Below are 21,706 nucleotides of genomic sequence, written 5' to 3'. Positions count from 1 at the left end.
GGCTCCAGGCTCCATCCCTCTCGTGTTCGCGGCAGGGGCGACCTCCTTTCCTTCTTCTTTTTCTGTTCCCTGCAGTTGTTCCTCCAGTTGGTGCAGCAAGGATCTCATCTCCTCTACATGGTGGTCGACTGCAGCGAGACGCGCCCTGTAGCTGCTCTCATCCGCGGTGGGGCGCGAGGTCAGCTCTTTTCGGAGTGCCTCCACCGCCGCCTCCAGTGTTGCTATGCGTCCTTGAGCAATAGCGAATGCGTCGGTGACAGGGTCCGTTCTCCTCACTATCCCTGTCACGCCCGCGGTGATGGTTCTCGCCGCCTCCTTCAGGGTTTTCCCCTGCGTGCCCTTGTGGCCGCGGGGTGCCTCGGCAGCCTGGGCCACCTCGGCGGCCCGGCGAGTCAGTTCGGCTCCTATGTCCGCCGTTGTAGCTGTTCTCATTTCTTCAGCCGGGTCCGCCGGGAGTTCGGGGGATTCGTTGGCCTTCTTTCTCTTCGCTCGGGGTGCTTCTCTGGCGGGGGTTTCCTCCTCCTCTGTTGTTTCCTCAGTCCATATTCCCTCCTTGTCCAGCGTGAAGCGGGAGGGTCCCTCCTTTGGCGGCATCGCCTTCGTCATGTTCCTAGTGCTAACGTGCGGCGGCTCCGCAGCCAGTTCCGTTTCCCTCCGTCCCCTAGCGTTTTCCTCTACCTCCTTCTCTTTCGCCATGTTTGCGTCCGTTTCCCCGTTGGGCGGGAAATGTCGCTCGGTCAGCACTTGCCACTCTGCCAGTCGCTGTCACTTTCAAGTGGCCCGCGCAACGCGCTTCGACGCACGCGCCAATATGGCTGCGTCTGGGTAGTTCCTCGAGTAGCCCGTGTAGCGGCGCTGTTGTCACGCGTCCTAATATGGCTGCTCCACCGTCCTAACCTCACACTTGTTGGTTTGGTTTAACTCCTCCTTGTCCAGGCAGGACTTCCCGTATCCACACCCGTTTTGCGCTCACAGGCACTAGTCCTCCACTCTGGTTGCCTCCCTTGCCCAGGCTCTCCAGTTTTCCGGAGATTTCGATTACGCTCGCAACTCCGTCCTCTCTACGTCTGCCTCCCATGTATCCCCACCCTGTGTTGTAATGGATCAGATGATACTGGAGTCAGCGGACGGGAGTTGAGGATAGACTCGATTTTAATGATAAGTGTATTTAAATTTTCGAATGTTAGGAGCTCGTTACCTGCGACACGCCTGAAATGTCGTTTGAAGGACTTCACTGCAGCTTCCCATAGCCCTCCGAAGTGAGGTGAGTTGGGAGGAATGAAGAGCCATTCCATCCGTCGGTCGGCTAAAAAGGACTGAACCTTTACCTTATGATCGTCGGATTGCAGGAGATTTCGGAGCTCTCGTAATTCATTGTTGGCGCCAAGGAAGTTGGTACCGTTGTCGGAGTAAATTGTCACACAGAATCCTCGGCGAGCGATGAATCTTCGCAGAGCAGCAATGAAGGCCTCGCTAGTGAGGTCGCTGACCAGCTCGATGTGGACTGCTTTGACTGCAAGACATATAAAGATTGCTACATATACCTTAATTTTGCGTCGGTTGCGATCCTTTCGTTCTTTGATGTAAAACGGTCCGCAATAATCTATTCCGACATTGGTAAACGGTCGAGATTCCGTTATCCGTGCAGCTGGGAGGTCGCCCATTACGTAATCCACTGGATTTGGATTAGCTCGGCAGCAACGGACGCACTTCTTCAGCGTGCTCCAAACTTGACTACGGCCGTCGATAGGCCAATAAGATCTTCTTAAGGCGTATAAGGTAGCTTGAGTTCCGGAGTGGAGATTGATGAGGTGTTCATCCTCGATTATGAGTGCTGTGACTGAGGACTTGGGTAGAATGATTGGGTGTTTCTGACTGAACGGCATTGGTGAGTGACTGAGTCGGCCTCCGACTCGCAACATCCCGTCTTTGTCCAGAAATGGGTTGAGTCTTTGCAGCTTCCCCTTCACTGCAGAATTTAGATCTGTTCGGAGAGTGCGGATTTCATCTGAAAGATAACAGAGTTGTAACAGTTTGACCAATTTGTTATGCGCGTTGGTTAAATCATGTGTGGTTAGAGGTCTCCCTCGATCCTGTTTTTGTCTCCATCAGAGGCAACGAGCGGTAATTCTAATCAGCTTGGGCCAAGAAGAAAATCTCTCCAGTAGACTGTGGTCAGCAGGAGTCACGGCCAGACATGTTGCTTTCTTCTGCTCTGGTATTTCAGTTAATGGTACTGGGTTCCACGTCGGCCAGTATCTTTCTGGTTGTTAGAGTCATTCCGGACCATGTTGCCAAATGGTTTGTCGCAGGAAGTCTTCGGGTAATTGGCCTCGAGATATGAGATCTGTAGGGTTATCGGCAGTGGGAATGTGACGCCAATCTGAGGTGTGAGTCTTCTGCTGAATTTCTGTCACACGATTAGCGACAAAGGTTTTCAGCGTATGGCGTGATGTATTGATCCGACGAAGTACGATTGTAGAATCCGTCCAGTAAACAGTCCGAGAAATGTTGCTTGGTAAAGCTTGAAGGACTGTGGTGGCCAATGATGCGAGAAGAAGTGCTCCACTCAGTTCCAGCTTTGGAATGGTTTGTGATTTCAGTGGAGCCACCTTTGATTTTGCAGTGAGGAGTCGTGTCCAGACATGACCATCCGGAGTGATGGTGCGAAGGTAAACGCATGCCCCATAAGCCCTTTCGCTAGCGTCACAGAACCCGTGTAATTTAATTTCCGCTGCAGCCTTGATTATCGTTTTACGTGGAAACTTCACGTTATTCAATAATGGCAGCTGTGCATAATATTTGCTCCATTCCGTGTGCACGTCAGCCGGTAGAGATTCGTCCCAATCAATTTTTAAAGTCCAGAGTCGTTGGAGCAGCATCTTAGCTCGAACGATCACTGGTGCCAATAATCCAGGGGGGTCGTAGATCTTGGCGATTTCGGAGCTGATTGTTCTCTTCGTGATTCGAGAGGCGGTAGAATTAATTTTTACGGAATATAGGATCGAATCGTCAAAGGAATTCCACACCACACCCAGAGTTTTGAAGGTTTGCGATTCGCCTAGTAGCAGCTTGTCGTTTATGTCCTGCTCGAAAAGTCCTCGTAGCAGTTCCCGGTCGTTCTCAATGATCGTGCCTCGACCTTTCTATCAACTCCTGTGAGAACATCGTCGACGTAGAAGTCTCGCTGTAAGACCGTCGCCGCTCGTGGGTACCGATGTCCCTCGTCGTCCGCCAGTTGTTTGAGGCACCGAATGGCTAGATAAGGGGCCGCTGACAGCCCGAATGTCACTGTATTAAGTTGATAGGTGTCAACTTCTCCATCAGAATTGCGCCACAAAATTTGTTGAAATTTTCGATCCTCTGGACGCACAAGAAATTGTCGATACATCTTTTCGACATCGCCTGTAATGACGTATTGATGAGAACGAAATCTTAGAAGGATGAAGAATAAGTCATCTTGTAGTTTCGATCCCGTATGAAGTACGTCGTTTAATGAAACTCCGGTGGTGGTTGGTGCAGATCCGTCAAACACAACTCGGAGTTTTGTTGTTTGGCTGGACTCTCTGATCACGCCGTGATGTGGCAGAAAATATCCGTCGTCCGTGCAGTTGTCCGTGGTAATCTTCGTCATGTGTCCTAATTCCACATATTCTTGTATCACGGCGCGAGAGTCGGCTTCGAATCGTTTGTCTCGTTGGAATCGACGACAGAGGGAAATGAGTCGCTTCATCGCCATTGTCTTAGAGCATCCAAGCGAAGGAGTTGTTTCGTTGAATGGGAGAGCGACCATGTATCGCCCTTCGTTGGTGCGTTGAACGTGAATTCGAAAGTGTTCTTCGCACTGTCGTTCCGCTTCCGAAATGTGTGCAGTGGGCGGTCCTTCGTCGATTTCCCAAAAACGGGCGGGGTCCGCCTGTAAAGCCGTCGTGAAGGCGTGAAATGCGAGTGCTGATGATTGCGAGGTTGCCCCCCCCCCCCTATGACCCATCCGAATCGCGTTTTTTGCAGACGCAAGTCGGGCCCGTTTGCTTGACTGATGTCAAGTTGGCCGACACAGAGTGATGCTAGCGTTGGTCCGGCGCTCAACAATATTTCGATCGGCGCAGGCCTATGGAATCTTGGATCGGCTAGTTGGAGATTCCTCGGTATATGTATTATTGAGCGATCTACGGGTTGATCTGGGACCCAAGGCGATATTGTCGGTATGATTAGGAACGTCAAGGTGCGTTCGTATGTGCCGTCGATGGAGGTGATCGTGGCCGCGATGTAACGTTTCGAGGTTGTCGATAACGTGTTGAGTGTTCCGATTGGGACCTAACGTTTCCGTTGGTTAAGTTTTAGCGAATCAGCGAGTTTTTCGGTGATAAAGTTCATGCTAGAGCCGGTGTCTAGCAGAGCTCTAGAACGGAATGGTTGAACTTTATTGTTCAATACGTTGACCTGCGCTGTGACTAACAAATCGTGCTGCAGTGGTTCAGAAGGAAGCGAGGTCAATGAGTCCGTTTTCTGTGGTTCGGTCACTAACAAGGTCGTTTGATGACGTCATTGTTTTCCTTGTCGTCTAGGACTGGACGATATATTTGATCCCGATGCCGTCGTTCGCGATAACCGAGATTCACGTTTCGGAGATGTTCGCGGAGACGATTGGGGAGACGATCGGGGAGACGTGGTTGCGCGTCTCGAACGATGCGACGATCGCGGGGTCGGTGAACTAGGCGAAGATCGACCGTTGGATGATCGATCGCTCGATGATCGGCTTACACGTGGTCGTGATTTGCTATGACCATGGTCTTGATGTAGGTATGTATGGTGTCGCTGCCTGGAGATGCGACATGAACCGGCGGAGCAATGAGTAATAGCGTGTCCCTTACCTACACAATTGGTACATAGAGACGTCCTCTTGGCGATTTCAAGGCGTTTTTTAGGCGACTTCGCTTTGAAGACGTCACAATTCCATAATTCGTGTTGTCCTTGACAATTCGGACACACCAACGTATTATGTGTAGTTGTGAATGCGTAACTTCGCGGTGCGTTCGATCGCTGACGTTTGTGTTGATCGGGCTCTCATTTTATCACGGTTGATGCTGAACTTGTCCTGTCGCCGTTCGTCCGTGTTTTCAGAAAGTCTACCAGATGCGTATATGACGGCATTTTCTCGTCCGGCAATGTGCGCTGCCATTTGCGAATGATGGCTGAGGGTAGCTTCGATGTGAATAATTTTATAAGAGCGACATTTGAGGTAACTGGTTCACCGAGTTTTTCTAACGCTTGGAGGTTTACCTTGACCGTCTCAAGAAAATCATCTATCGCTTCGGGTGTCTCTTTGGTTATTTTCGGATAGTCAAAAATCAAGTCCCAGTGGCGCATGCAGACTTGACGGTGGCAGTCGAATTTTTCCTTGAGCACGTCGACGGCGATTGCATAGTTTGACTCGGTGAGGGCTAACGATTGTATACTTCGCGCGGCCTTTCCGGTCAAAGAGGATCGTAGGTAGTGAAATTTCTGCACGGGTGTAAGTCGCTCGCTTCGATCGATAGTGGATAAGAAGAAGTCGTAAAAAGAGTGCCAATTTTCAATGGCACCGTCAAAAGTAGGCAAGTGAATTTCCGGCAGTTTAACTGATGTCGGCTCGGCAACATTAGACGACTCGGAGCCTTGTGATTTCGACGACGATGCTGGTGTATCATCCATGAGGGTGTGTATTCGGACTACAAGATCGTCATATGTGTCGGTTACTTCGGAAACGCGCGCGTCGTCTATCTCGCCTAAATCTTCTAATTCCTCTTGTAACAATCGATATTGTTTCCACGCGTCGTCGAGTAGTATCATATAGGCCGTTAATCGAGCCTTAATCGGTTGTGTAGATTTTTCGTATTCATCGAGTCGTTTCGATACAGAGGTAAATCGACCGATTTGAAAGCCTCGTCTCCGATGCAAGGAGGTAATTTTCTCTGCGTTCTCCATAGGTATCGCAGTTTGAGAGGAAAATGCAATGAGCGAGCTTACCTTGTGGGTGTGAGTTTGAATGTTACTCGTCACCGTGTGTGTTTCGTTTGATATGTAAGACGTGTTCTTACTGAAGTCGACCCTCCAGTTGTTGGCGTGAGGCTGCGTGATTATGTTGGATTCACGTGGCACTGTATGATAGTGGGTGGCACTGGTATGCACTTTTCACTTGAGGCGTCATACGGCTTTGAGGATCGAATGATTCGACCGGTTACGTGTCCACACTTTTGACTTGTCACTGAATCCGGCTCGAAGGACCAAATGTTACGACCGTTCGCGGAGAGACGCGGTCGCGAGGAAAACGCGTCAGCGAGAGGCGTAACAAAGTTCCGTCCATTTGACTCTCGTTACTTTTCACGTGCACGCGTACCTACATGACGGAACTTCACAGTCCATTGCCTGGGAAACAAAGCCAGACAAAATTTTACAGATCTGGGTGCATGTATAAAGATACCGTTTATTCTCGTACATATTTCTGTGTTTTTTTAAATATTTTTCTATTCGACAATACCAAATAACAAAACCGATTGCTTCAGTCAACGCACATACCGCGCTTAATGCACTCGTTCTCGTCAAAAGTAAATTACCGAAGCGTCCTGTTTTGCGACCAAGTTTTCAGGACAGAAAAAATAAAAAAAAAACAAAATCATATAAAATCTCAGCTCCCCAGTGGCTTAAACCCAAAAATTGTATTAAACACAAAACATGTAAAGCGCCGACACATAATATAGTATGGCTACGTCGTACCGCCGCGTATCGGTACCTTTGCTTAACACATTATTACCAAAATTCACAGTTTATTGTGAATACCAAAATGTATTTGAAATTGTATCTTGGGTTAAATAAACATCATTAAATGCACTCGTTCTCGTCCGATCACGAAAGTTTAAGCAACGCTGGGCGCGGATAGTACTTAGACGGGTGACCGCTTGAGAACCCCGTGTGGTGTTGCCCTTTTTTGCTTTTCCAATCTTTTTTACTTTTCTGAATAATCTATGATCGTATCCAGAGAAGGAGAAATATATTTTTAGCATTACACGACTGTCACCATACGTTGTATCATTCTTTCATACACGTACAAAGAAACTGGCACACGTTTTAAAACTGAAAGGAATAACGTCTCTTGGTATGCAGAAATTTTATGATGCCAGATTAATATCAAAAGTTATTATTTTACATTTTCGACTTACTTTTGTACGAGGAATCACATCCTTTTGGTTTGCACCACGATTTTCGGTATACCCTGTATGTACTATCGTATGTATGTACTTATACAGCACAACAAAAATAGAATATTAATCCGTAGTGTAGTATCGTGCACAAAAAGGCCAAAGAGATATCGAGTAAACCATAAACAATGCCGCGAGAGCCGAGGCGTCGTCGGGTCCATCAATGTGTCGTCGGTCCTTCAATTGAATAGTTTCGTAGAAAAGGCCTACATGACCTTGGCCACGAGTGTTCACGGAACACGTGCGTGGTGGGCCTAAGAAAAGACAAAGGGATGCTAGGACAGTCAGTGTCAGTGGAGAAGTCAGAGAGTGTGAATCGAGAAGTCAGAAAGTGCGAGTTGCGTTGTCGATATAGTGTTGCTAGCGTTGTATGAGAGTGTCGTCCGCGTGAGAGAGAGAAAGAGCGTTGGATCTGTTGTGACGAGAGTTGCGAGTTAACTATTGAGTTGTCTAGAACCATCGTTCTTCTGTTTAATCAACATGTGTACAATCCATTTATTGTAAATAAATCATCAATAATAATAATATTTTATTCCCGATACTACAGTAGGGTTGCTGGAAAAGTGCTTGCAACAGAGGTGTACCCAGAACACGAATGTAATTTAAAGAGTTCACATAAACACATATTCAATGTGATCGTGTTCTTAAATATTTGTGTAAGATCAGTTTTGAAAATTAGTTGAAAGAATGAACAACCATTACACTGAAATCTAGTTTGTGTTTAGGAGACAGATTTGTTATTAGTTTGAGGTTTTAAACGTGCAAATTTGTTAGCCCGTAAGTATTTCACGCATGATCTTTTAATTGCACGTTGTTAATCTCTTAGGTACGATGCGCCACTATAGTGGCTTTCGCGGATGTCATCTTATATTACGACGCGCCACTATAGTGGCTCACTCTACTGACTCATTCGCTCACCGTTTCAACAAAATGGTCTTTTTCATTTGTCTTACTTCACGCAATGTTTTATAACAGTGTTAACAATATACAGATAGAATATATAGTCTTTGTTTTTGATACGCCAGTGTTTTGCTTTTGTTAAAATAAATATACCATTATTAGATGCTCTTTTTAACATGCCGACCCGTATCCTTATAATTTTTTAGAATCTTCAATCTCAAAATGTCGCTTCAAAATGGAAAACGAAGAGCAATTTGGAAAACACTATCGCGCTATGAGTGTGAAAGTCGTGACATGGGTCTATGTGTCGTACCGTGCTTTAAAATATGTCACACACAGTTGTATTATTAATTATTAGAGTGAATTATGAAACTTAAAGTATATGCATCATATTTTCAAGAAAAATTGTAGTTTAGTTATTAAAAACTTGATACCAATGTGCTTGCGCAGAGAACACTACCCGTCACATATTGCAGTGGCGTATCGTTTACACGTAATTCGCGTCAAACTCTGCCGTAGAGAGAAACAGCTGCGCGCAAAATTCAGCCCTACCTAAGAGGTTAAACGTCTTCTATCACCTCCACATAGTACAGCTGATGTAAGGTATCTTCCAAGATGTTAATTCTCAATACCGTCTGCCATTGTTTTCTTTCCTGTACTGTTTATATTATGTACATTTTGTGTTTATTATTTTGTTATACTTTCGAAGAATAATTTGAAACTGGAATTTATCAAGTAACTCTTTTACGAAACTTATGCTGCATCTTCAAATAACGGTTTACGCATCAAGTTTATTCGCGTCAGTGTTACTTAACATTTATGAAGTAACTTGTTTGAACAATTTTGTAGGCGTTACGTAATAAGAAATTAACCTAATTTTCTTATTTGATATTTTATGCTTCCACCTACTTCGTCAAAAATATCCTAGGCGCTTTAAACCAAGCAATATAAACTTTCTCAGGAAAAGAGAATATGTGTATACTTCGCCGACTTCGTCTGTATACCTGAAGATGGATGCCGGCTTCATCAAAATTAGAGCAGGTATAAACTTTAAAGGACATTATAAAAATGATCAATGTTGTTCCAAGAGACGACGAGGAATGAATTTTATAATGTAGAATCTGCATCGGCGATGAAAATTTACGTAGGAGAACGTTGGGGGGAATGGCGTACTATTTCTTAAATACATTATTTTTTTTATGTGTCAAGGATGGAGATTTGACAGTTATTGCATGTGATTCTATAAGTTTTTAGCAATGTAATGCATAGACGATGCGACGAGAAAGATCGATTGTTATTTTAAAAATTCTGGTTATTGGAAGAATAATCAAAATGTTAGTTTCCTCACTCGTAGTATAATAAATAATTTTACTGTAGAGTTTAAATTTTAAGAAAATAAAAAATAGTCTACACTGGATAATGCATACATTAATGTTACTTAATTTAAGATTCTTTTCACTTTTCTCACAGAAACGAATCGTGCAATTGTCCAGGAGGGAAATCCGAAACGTATTACAGCGTAATGTTGCGTAAGATAGCTGACGAGTAAAAAGTTATAATCATATTACGTTTATCGTGTAACAAGTTCAGCTTGCAAGCGTACTTTCGAAAGGACGATGATGGTGATACTAAGTCATACTTGTCATCTTGGCAAGATTGCGCGGTGTGTGGTTTGCTTTTCAGTCGTCACTTTCGCAGCACCGGTGCATTCACAATAGACGCGACGATCTCGAGCACTGGAGATGCAGTTACTATGTTGAGAGTGTAATTATGGATGGCAGTGGAGGAAACCTAGAGGGTTATTGCAACCTAGCTAGTGCAGTTTGCTGCTGTGTGTGTTAACTTACGTGTGCGGTAGCTACCACACCATTCACCGACAGTTTACGAGCTACGCATATCGCACTAGTTCGTCGTCAATTTTTGCAACTACGTTCTTATAATATTGTTTCGAACGTTACGTCGATTATACGATATCCGATTGTTTTTCAATTATATGGAACGTTATACTAACAATGAGATTTATTCAAATATGTATATACAGCATTGAAATATAAGTAACATGGATGATATTGCAACTAATTGTACATGATGTAATACGATATGTGTGATTGCAATCATTTCCATAAAATGTTATCAAAATAATAAGTAAATATATATATATTATGTAATTACATTAATAGTAAACCAACGGACACGTCTGTGTTCACGGTTACATATATTTACGCATAGTAAGTGCATACGTTACGCATAGTAGTAATATATTTTTGTTAATAATTTTTGAAGAAATAACGAACGACGGCTAACAACTGCACGTCAAAACTCTATGCCAAAATCAAGATCATCGAAACTGGCCTCCCCTTTACCAATATTTACCATAAAATGTATTGGCAAATTTAAGCAAATATGACTTAAAACTAATTGCAGTTTGGTTTAAATCTAATCCAAACTCAAACAAAAAATGGTATTGAAGTAATAAATGTATACAGTAAGAAGCAAGCAGAAAACTATAACTAAATAAATATGTTGTCCTTTTTTAATGTGACAAATTAACATGCATGTTATTTCATTTTAAAGCAATAGGAACGTAAATTTATCAACACGGAGGCAGTGGTGCAATTTTTAATCCGCGTTATAGGGGGTCACACTGTATATTATTTATTAAATTAATAGTGAACCAATATATAAAATTATGTTTGGAAAAAATATACATTCTCATTACAAACATAATTTGCTTCAGTATTTTGTTTAGCTCTCAGAATTTTTATCATACGAAATATGAATCTTTAAAGTTCTGCAAAGTAAGTCTTAAAATATATAGTCCCTGTAATGATTTCCTTTTAAGCCTATAATCTATTCAACAATGACAAATTACACTGAATTAAATATTGTTGCGAGAATTAGTTCAAGAACAATTAGCATTAAAATTAGAATAAATTGAGTACACAGTTGTTACGTCGCGTAACACTCTACCTAGCCGAGGCCACACACCGCGGGCAATATGGCAACCAGATGTCTTCGGATACACGCAGCGTATCCTCCATAGTTTCAAGTACCTTCCATAAATCTCATAGATTTCCTAGAAAAGGTCCTTCAAACCAAACAAACGTCTGTTTCCGAAGAATTTCCAAAGACTATTGTCCACCACGGCTTAACTAGGGAAAGTTAGTTTTTCTCACGTACGCTGCAACTTTCCTCCCACTAACCACTTTCTCTCGAGGGCGGTTAAGACCCATCGTTTAACCAATTAAGAACGAAGCCTATTCCCTCACTCTCCTGACTAAAATCGTCGCCAACAAATCCGATGGTCCCGTGCGCCAGACACACCTATCCTTAGCTTTCCTCCGACACATCATCGTCTCCCAAGACAGTACTGATTTTACATCCTTCGAACGGTCAACATCCTTCCACCGGGTATACATACCCGCAGATCAGTCACTCACTAATCTCGCACATACGCATCAGCGTAACTGTCTTCGTTATAAGTTGTTGGAATAAACGGTGAAATATAACTTACTACTGTATCATATTCATTTAACCACCTCTGTTATCTTAATCGAAACAGGGGAACGACTACTTCGCGGCGTCGATTCACCGAATCGTAGCGAGAATTTACGCTTCTCGCTGACGCGTTTTCCTCGCGACCGCGTCTCTCCGCGAACGGTCGTAACACAGTAAAGACATAATGAAATGGCATTTCCATGATAAAGAAATCACACGCTACTAATATATTAACGGTTTCATTCAAATTCGCAATTTACACCAAGCAATTAACTATTTTATTAAAAATGAAAGATAACCTAAAATTTTCATGTAGTAATGAGAAGTGGATAATCATTTTCGAAATTGCTGCGCAGATAAAGAGTGTAAACGAGAGAAAGAAAACAACTGAATTTTTCTCAGGTAAATGAGACAATAGATTAATCGCATAATAAAATTTGTAAAGAGGGAGAGGGAGGAACAAATTCCTCCACTCCTCATTTCTTGAAAATAGATTGGCATATTAAAGATATAATTGGTATATTTAACTAGGCTTATATTTGTTTGAATTCTTTTTAGATAAGTATTGTCACTAACGACGTGGCAACGCCATTCTTTACCATAAAATTGTATTTCCAGTTCATTTTCTTGATCAGTTTGCGGCTTAAAAACAAATTAATTCTCTAAATTCATTTACATTTCTGGTTTTCTACATATATATACATTTCTTTTCTACATATATTTTAATTACAAGTTGACGACACAGAGTGTGTTACTTTTTCTATTTAATCTGTAGGACTGTAACTTACAATTAGGAGGTTGGAAAGGGCTGTAAGAAGGAAGGAAAAAAGTATTTCGTCCGGGACCTACTGGAAGACATCAGTAAGGCTATTTGTCTATTTAGAGAATTTTGTTATCTTTTATGTTGATCTTTTAAGATCCAATCTTCAGATAGTTTTCCATAGTGAGCGTCGCGACCTGTTTATATAATCGTGCTTTAGATATCAGGATAGAAAAGGTCATATTGAAAATTGTATTTATGGGAACAAGTAGATGGGACGACCGCCTGTGGGAAAGTGTCATAGACTTCAGGTGGCAGAGTAGGGAGTGTACCTAAATCTCACTTTAGACGAGAAGACTAACTTTCAGTTCCCTGATGAGTTATGCACTGCTGAAAATTGAAGTTTATACAGGTATTTTCATTTATCGTTACGGAAGTGTTACTATTCAATCTATTTATCTTCTCTCAACTGAAATGAATTTCAAGACAACTTTGTATAGTCACTAAGGTAACAGGATGCTAAGCGAAGAAAATAGTAGTTCGAATTTATACAACTAGACATGATTCGTATGGTATTGTCTCATCGTGATATATCTATGATAGCTTCATAAAAATGTAATCGTCATTTATTTAGAATAGTTGATCGTCCTAAACGACATTTGCGACACGTACGAAAGTTTTTGCTATTTTTGAGGATTCAAATATTTCATTTACTTTGGATATATTGATTCTATTTCCTGCTGAATACGAATGATTTTATTCTCAACCCCGGAAATCTACGTATTTTTAACATTATTGAGCATTTTCGTAACATTCTTTTTCTGTTATTTTTTAGACACCTTAAGAATTGATGATTTTCATTTAAGGAAAGAACATGGAAGTGGAAACATTATTGTGAATTGTTTGGGGAAGAGGTCTATTTGACAGAGCCAAAACCTACAAAATCATGAATGCGTAAAAAACGTTTCTTTCTGCAATTCTATAAACTATGGCACAGATTAAAAGAGTATACCAGTGTTTCATTTATATATATATATCGGCAGACAGGATTAAACCTCGGTGGGGTAATGCAGTAATATCAGTTATCGATACGACAACTGAACATATCCATAAACAGACAATTCGTGGTCAAGGGTAAAAGATAATGTTGAAAAGTTTAAAAATTTCTGGGCCGAACAGCACTCTGTTCTCGCTCACGTCGAGCCTTTCAATTGGACGTCTGTAATGTGTAAGACTTCGAGTACAGTATTAGAAATATTTTAATATTACAAGTTTAAGCATTAAAGTATTTCTATGAGTATGAAAAATAAGTTTTCGTGTTCATTGCTGAGGTGAAAGAGTACGGTAAAAGAAGCTGTCTTCTCTATATCATAATTGTACGTATGTTTTTATCTAGTAGTTTGGAAGATAATGATTCGATAGCCGTGAAACACGTATTCAGTCTCATGGCACTCTTAAAGTCTTATTAGGTATATTTTCAGAAGCACATGTCACTCTCAGTAGATAGCCAAATTTCAACATTCGTTTCCTTTCGTTCGTGTTCTGCTCCCAAAATCATTTTAAGCAGATTTGGTAAAAGCAGGCAGACCAATTTCGCTCGGTTGTAACAACAACGCCCGAAAGATTCATATTGCTGAAGAAGAAATTTGCCACCAAATAAGCGACTCATCGAAGAGGGGAAGGGCATGTCGCTTGGTATGTCGCTTAGCTTTGTTTTTCTCCGAGCCATTAGATAGATTACTTTCGTGTGTCCGATAGAAATTACGACCTTCAAACAATTTTATATTCTGTGATTTTTCAGCAAGTTCCTATGTAAGAAATTTTACATCGAAAATCCTTTCATCCTCAATTAGAGTCTTAGCGAAGACGAAGGACCTCACTAAATCGATTGTTCTCGCTATTCCAAACATAGGGTTCAAGATATTTCTCTATATGCGTATTTTCATTTAAATATCGTACATAAAAGAGGAATTATGTTGTATCTTTATTCTCCTTTATCTGGGAAACCAATTTCCAGTTTCATTCGAAAGTTTGTGCTGATTGAGCTCACATCGTGACGTGTCATTTGACCCAAAATTCAGTTCCAAAATCACGTGACCAAAAATAAGTGAAAAAAGACTTGTTATGGATGTTGTAACGTTGTGGGAAACGTTTTTCGGATTGTATGATAGACGACCTGGTTTCATGTTGTGATTCTTTTTTAAATAGCTTTCGTTTTTTACGTTCGTTAACAACGACTTAATTCAAGACAGACAGTTTATAACATAATTTGCCGATCGGTGATATCTATACATCTAGTGGTGAAATTCGTTTGTTAATAGTTTGGAAATGATTTGTTCCGTCTGGAAAGCATAAAATAATGACGCGGTGTCTCGGTCGGTGAAGCTTGTAGCGCGATTGTGAAGGAAGGTTATTTTTGAGTTTAAATCTTTTAAAGTATTATCTCCTTAGAACTTCCTCCCTACTTATAGGGATGTTTTAGAAACTCGATATTTCCGAAGGAACACGTACTGTAGGAACACGTACCAGTTGCCAAGATTTTTAACCTGAAGGAATACCATGATTCTTCTGAAAAAGCGGACATTTCGCGTCAATGCAGGTAATGCTACACCTTTAGCGTGAAGAGGCGCGCAAAGGGCGTATAGTATTCGCGATACCAGAGTACCATGCATTAGAATATCAATTTTTTGAAAGCAATCGATCAATATGTATTCCGAGCATACTAAAAAAATACTTGAACTTTCCGGGTAAAATACACACGTTCTACAACGTTCAAAACATTAGACTCCTCTCTCCATTTTACCAAGTGTTGACATTATTCAACCCTCAAACATCAGACATCCTTTAACATCCATATGGTATACATCTTCAAACATTCGAACGTTACACATCAAACACACTTAACACGTACAGTAATACACATACAGAAGATCTGTTGGGGGAATTGATAGAGTCAGCTTAACAGTAGCGGCGTGTCGACCGTCAGTTAATGATGATGGTTATGGCAACAATGAATAACCTATATATATCTTTCTCTTCTCCTCTCATTGTCAATCCTTGGATTTATAGTAATAGGGTGCAAAATTCAAGGTCCCGTGTTTATGATATTTTTATAGTGAAATTCAGAATGAAGCGGATTAATTCCGTTATGTTAAAATAATAATAATAGTTAAGCTTTCCTTAAGTAAACATTTTTATTCGAATAATTTTTTAATAAGATGCTTATACAATGCATACAATATTAGTAATTATAGTTTATATCTTCGAGTAAATTAGCTTCGTTATAAAATTGATCATGTCCGATTGTACATTTCATAAAAAGAAGTTGGCGCAAGAGGTAGTCTGAACACGAAGGAAAAGATCAATTTACTTCTACAAGATATTTATTTGCTGTAAAATACGTACAAACTTTATGTAGGTCTCTTACTGTCTGTAATACAGTGCTGTTCATTGCCATGATCTCTGAGCAATATCGCACGACAGGAAGATATAAATTAGACAATTTCATAGGAACAATACGGCGATATTGCCACAAGAAGCAATAATGCGTTATTTATTGTTTTGAGTAGTTTATTTTATAGAGTATTCGATAATATAAAACATACGCGCGCGCACACACACACACACACACACACACACACACACACATATATATATATATATATGTATATATACGTATTCACATGCATATTTCTCTTGGCGGTGTAGTATTCATACGAAATGAAATGTCAATTATTTATTTATCTTTTACCGGAATGTAGGCTAATTTTAAGTATGTATCTTAGATTATCGGTTTGATAGAATTTGCACACATATATATATAATTCTGACAATGTAACCTTCATTTCTTTAATAATACAATATTGTACGTTTTATGTATTTGTTAAACTATTATTTTTTGACATCATGTATACTTATATTTCATAAATTGATAATATTGTATTTATTGCATAGTATTGGAAGCACTGTCTCTAATATTTATTAGGTTATTACATGTTCGGCATATATGTTTATACTTATATGTAACTCTCCAAATTGATTGATTGAAATATTTATATATATTCCTGACGTTTCAATTATTTTCCCCTTTTGTAGTTATTCTTATTTCCTGGTTTATTTAGGATTGTGTGTATATGTATTTTGTTTATTGGTTGGATCCGTTAATCGCCCTCGTTTTGTTAATCCTTCCTTTCGTTTCGTGGTGCCGCGTGTTCGTTTGTGCATTCAAATCCTTATTCGCGAGTTTTGTATAGAATGGTTTTCTTGTTCTTGTTACGACGCGTGCGGAGCGCGGGACGTGACAGTTACAATGTTGTACTACATAACGAAATACGTTATAATGTGGTACTACATAACGAAATACGTTATAATGTGGTACTATATAACGTAATAAGTTATAACGTTCTAGTCCATAACGGAATACGACATAACGTAATACTGCATAGCGTAATAAGTTATAATAATATGCTCTATAACGCAATATGTTATGGCGTTATACAATGTAACGTTACACTATATAGCATAATACGTTATAACGTAATACTACATGACGTAACACGCTATTATGTTATATAATATAACGTTATACTGTATAACGTGACACGTTATAATCTTATACTACATAACGTTACACTATACATCGTATTACGTTATAACGTAATTATATATAACCTATTTCGATATAACGTTATACTATATAACATAATACGTTATAGTATTATACTACATAGCGTAATACGTTGTAATATTGCACTATATAAAGAATTACGTTATAACGTTATACAATGCAACGTTATACTATATAACGTAATACGTTATAACGTTATACAATGCAACGTTATACTATACAACGTAATACGTAATAACGTTATACAATGAAACGTAATACTATATAATGTAATACGTTATAACGTTACACAATATAACGTTATTCTGTATAACGTGATACGTTGTAACATTATACTACATAACATAATACGTTATGTTACGTATTAGTTTATTGACATCGATCAAATTTTAAATTTAAAGTTTACTGAAAAATTTTTTTTTGTTCTTGAGTTTGAATTTAGTCTGAAGGAAAATAAATTGAAATGATATTATTGTGTATGTAATACTGGTTTGGATTTCTAATTAATACGGTAGTTGCTGCCACCAGAAATAGTCTAAGGACTATTTCAAAATATTTTATTTTTTATTATTTTTTCGTTTAATGGGTAGCGTTAACTGATGCTTAATGCAACTGGTAAACGAATTTCACTTTTCGGCTAACCTGCTATGTGCAGGAATACTGGCACGGGAGAGGATTAAAGCTGGGATTAAAAATTATTTGTCCTCGTTGAACGGATTTTATTTGAATGTAGAATCGCTTAGATTATTACCTTTATATATATTTTATTAGCCGGATATATATATATTTTAGCGTTGCTGGATCGGTTAGGAATGTGAGATTTTCCGTTGTTTATATATAAATTTATTTTTACGTTCGACTTCTTCTTCTTCTCTGTTAATTTCACTGTAATAGTTTGCCGTTGGAACCAAAACTCAATTCATTTACTACGATGGATTCTGTTACCACGATTTTCTTGCCTTCTGAGTTTAATAATCGAGGATGATTCTAACGATCCTCTCTGTGTGGGACTCGTGTGATTTCGCAAGCCTTGCCCAAAGACGGGTAGTATTTTACCAACAGTGGGAGGAGGAATGCGAAGATCGACGGGTGTTTTTGATAATCGAAAACATCGTTTGCACAAGCCAACACAGCGAACGATCCTTTGGTTAAATTTCCGAAGGGAAATTGTTCTGCTATTTCTCTCTTACAATCGCATGCAACGATGGCAAGAATATCGGTTATTAGCAATGCCGGTATTGCTCTTAATTTTCGATTGACCCCGACGATGTTTTTAATAGTCCTTTCTGTGCGGGATTTGTGTGATTTCGCAAGCCTTGCCCAAAGACGGGCAATATTTTGCCAACAATGGGAGAAGGAATGCGAAGATCAGTGGGTGGTTCAGTAGCTGAAAACACCGTTCGCACAAGCCGACACAGCGGACAACTCCTTCATTTAAAGTTTAAACAATGATTCTATCTTCAAAACCGTTCACGAAAATAAAACGAGATCGATGATAGGAAGTTCTAATTCGATTCTCGAGGGCAACGAAATTATCAGAGAAGAAGGAAATTCTCAAAATTAATTTTCTTACCTTGAGGAGTAGGCGCTGTCTGGCGCCATTTACCTCAGCTGCTCCGTTGGTCGTCGAAGTTTTTGCTGGGTTTATTACTTGAACTCGAATATAGTTTACTATTAACGTTTACTTTATTTATCTATTTCGATACGGACAGAACAGTTTACTAACTAGATTAATACCGCAATTACAATGCGCATTCAAAGATAAAATTTTCTTTTTACTTAGTCGCGGCTCTCTTTTCTTGACCGAAAAACTAAAGACCCCGAAGCGCAAAATACTATACAAAATTTCTAAAGATGAGCGCAATAACGAACGTAGTAACAAAATAATTAACAAAGAGTGAACAAAATAATTATGAACCGTAATAACGAAGATCGCAATAATAATGAATAAAGAATAATGTAATAAGAATATTCACCGGGATGATAATGATAATCGATAATTGGTGAGTATAATAACGATAATGTTAGTGAGTGAGCAACGTAATAAGAATGTTCACCGGAATAATAAATGATAATTGAGCGTAATAATGTTCACCAGAATAATAATGTTAATCGCTAAATGATGATTATCGTTGTAGTCCGTGCTCTACGTTGCTTTGCTTATTTATAATGCCATCCCCACGGGGTGGTGTTCCGCTGGGGGTACGCTTATGAATGTTTTTGCGATTTTGATGTTTTCCCTTTCTTGTTGTTTCCCTAGGTTTCGGTGATCGACGTTCGAACAATGTTTGCGGAGGCATTTCCATCAGAGGTTCCTTATTATTATTATTTTTTTCCTTTTAAACGTCTTTTGTTTTTATGTATGATATATATATATATATATATATATTTTCACATTTGTAGTGGCGCACAGATTTTATTAAAGAAAAGTGTTAACAATGTGTTTTCATGATTTATTTCTCGCGCCTGACTTCCATTAATCCTTAATATTCCTGTCGCCATGACGCGTTTACATCTAACATGGCTGCTCATAAATGTCATCAGCAAAGTTATAGTGACGGGTCTGTAATTTTGTTTGATATCGAAGTAATTTTCCGTCTGCCGCTCGTTTTCCTTATTCTACCGCAATTAAACATTTACTTATTAATATTGCTTTAAAATGACAAGTATTGTTCGTGTGAATATACGCATATATATATATATATATATATATATATATATTTATGTTGTGTGTCATTTTAATATGGCTAATGTTTCGTAATTCTTCGATTGCGTTATTTATTGTTTTGAGTAGTCTATTTTATAGAGTATTCGACAATATAAAACATACGCGCACACATACACACACACACATATATATATATACGTATTCATACGCGTATTTCTCTTGGCAGTGTAGTATTCATACGAAATGAAATGTCAATTATTTATTTATCTTTTACCGGAATGTAGGCTAGTTTTAAGTATGTATCTTAGATTATCGGTTTGATAGAATTCGCACACATATATATTACCTGGATCATTCCCACAACGTCATCCACTTCTTCGATATGCCTTGGATACTTACTGCGGTTGCCTTCAGTCGTCTTATATCTGTGGCTATAAAGGTACTGTTTAATTCATTTAATTTAATATGTGTATAATGCATTGTGTGTGCGGCCGCTATTGTGCATTACAAAATCCGCTTCTGCATGTTAGATATCATAATATAACAATACTACGTAGATTAATACATAATAAAATATCCTTTTACTCCGGTTATATTTATTACTAACTCTCAATTAATCTATCTTAATTATTTTCTAACCACTTTCTATATTTATCAGCTATTTTATTTCTTCTTGTTAATCTGCGAAATCCATGCATGTATACTTCCTTGTATGGTGATTGATTGTTCACGAGATAAGTTGCACTTTCACTGTTTTAGTTATTCGTTGTATTAACACGTTTTACATTCAAGCAGTAATTGGAGTAATAAACTTCTTTTCTTTTTCCAAGTTTCCGCTGTCTGTGTCATTCGACGAACAGTGCCACGCTTCCACAGCACCGTTATAACATTTAGCGATGCTGCTCTTTGCATTAAGGCAATTGAAGTTAATTCGTTCATTTATTTTCAGCTGGTACATGGTGTTCCGCAAGCAGGGAGCCATAACCTATTTTGCACGTAGACCTTCTTGTATGATGATTACTTGTTTACAAGGTAACTTTCACTTCCACTCTTTTAATTATTTATTGAATCGACACGTTGTATATTCAAACAATAATTGGAGTACACATAATAATTTTCCCTTTTTTTCTTTTTAGGTTTTCGCTATCTGTATTATTCGACGAACAGTGTCACACCTCCTTTTGATTTATCCATAATATAGTTATAACATTTAGTCACCTTGTATTTTGCACTGAGACAATTGAAACTAATTTATTCACTTATTTTAGGTAGCTGTCATACATTGTGTTCCACGAACAACAATCCATAACTTATACTTGCACGTACACTTTCTTGTGTGTTGATCACTTGTTCATAAGGTAACTTTCACTTTCGCTAGTTAATTGTTCATTGAGTTAACACGTTTTATATTTAAGCAATAATTGAAACACGTATAATAATTTTCCTTTTTCCTTTTAGGTGTTCGATATCTGTATTATTCGACGAACAGCACTATAACATATACTACCGCACTACGTTGCCCACTGAAATCGCTTTGTTCATTGCCTATTTCGATTATGCGCTAGATTTAACTTGTTTAAATGCACCGTTCGCGGAATCCCTTTTACTTCGATCTTGACGTTTTGGTTCTGCAAGATTTCTAGCACTTTGTATGGTCCAGTATATTGATCGGCGAATTTTCCTTTACTGGGTTCTTTTAGCAAATATATCGAATCTCCTATTTTAAAATCTTGGGGGTTGATTCGTCGGTCGTAATATTCTTTTGATCTTAGTTTGGATTTTATCAAATTTTCTCTTGCCATTCGTTGTACGGTGTTAATTTTATCGAACAGATCTTCGAGATATTCTGCGTAAGTTGGTTCCATGTTCTCTTCGATTATTACTTCACCAGTAGGTTCTCTGGCTAGATGTCCAAAAACTAATTCGTGCGGAGAGAATTTCGTTCCTTCGTGTACAGAGGTATTATAGGAAAACATAGCTAATTCTACCCATTCGTCCCAATTTTTGGAATTTTC

General features: G+C 39.2%; 2 protein-coding genes and 1 long non-coding RNA gene across 3 annotated transcripts; 1 reads left to right on the top strand and 2 right to left on the bottom strand.

Moving 5' to 3' along the window:
* Nucleotides 1-898: 898 nt before the first annotated feature.
* Nucleotides 899-2,280, bottom strand: LOC117239246. Its single transcript, XM_033504697.1, has 3 exons — nucleotides 2,238-2,280; nucleotides 1,199-2,008; nucleotides 899-1,089 (listed from the first exon to the last, which is right to left on the bottom strand). Exons 1-3 carry the CDS (start codon nucleotides 2,278-2,280, stop codon nucleotides 899-901), a joined length of 1,044 nt encoding a protein of 347 aa, XP_033360588.1.
* A 799-nt stretch (nucleotides 2,281-3,079) lies between these two features.
* Nucleotides 3,080-5,694, bottom strand: LOC117239245. Its single transcript, XM_033504696.1, is given in 5 exon segments — nucleotides 3,080-3,979; nucleotides 3,982-4,067; nucleotides 4,386-4,472; nucleotides 4,584-5,064; nucleotides 5,284-5,694. Coding segments are annotated over 5 exon segments (1,965 nt in total).
* Nucleotides 5,695-20,105: 14,411 nt separating this feature from the next.
* Nucleotides 20,106-21,227, top strand: LOC117239247. The gene is made up of 4 exons (XR_004494391.1): nucleotides 20,106-20,130; nucleotides 20,641-20,723; nucleotides 20,960-21,049; nucleotides 21,150-21,227. It is a non-coding gene; the product is annotated as an uncharacterized LOC117239247 (long non-coding RNA).
* Nucleotides 21,228-21,706: the final 479 nt, after the last annotated feature.

Source organism: Bombus vosnesenskii, unplaced genomic scaffold (genome assembly GCF_011952255.1).
Source record: "Bombus vosnesenskii isolate JDL3184/JDL3185 unplaced genomic scaffold, Bvos_JDL3184-5_v1.1 scf7180000013903, whole genome shotgun sequence".
NCBI classification, from domain to species: Eukaryota; Metazoa; Arthropoda; class Insecta; order Hymenoptera; family Apidae; genus Bombus; species Bombus vosnesenskii.
This window is presented reverse-complemented; position numbering and strand designations above follow the sequence as displayed.

Excerpts from the sequence above, each read along its gene's own strand:
- LOC117239246 (XM_033504697.1), bottom strand. The coding sequence starts at position 2,280 with ATGACTCTAACAACCAGAAAGATACTGGCCGACGTGGAACCCA. Across the intron at positions 2,009-2,237 it reads ACTGGCCGACGTGGAACCCA|ATGAAATCCGCACTCTCCGA; the intron begins GTACCATTAACT and ends GTTATCTTTCAG. Across the intron at positions 1,090-1,198 it reads ACATTTCAGGCGTGTCGCAG|GGTGGGGATACATGGGAGGC; the intron begins GTAACGAGCTCC and ends ATTACAACACAG.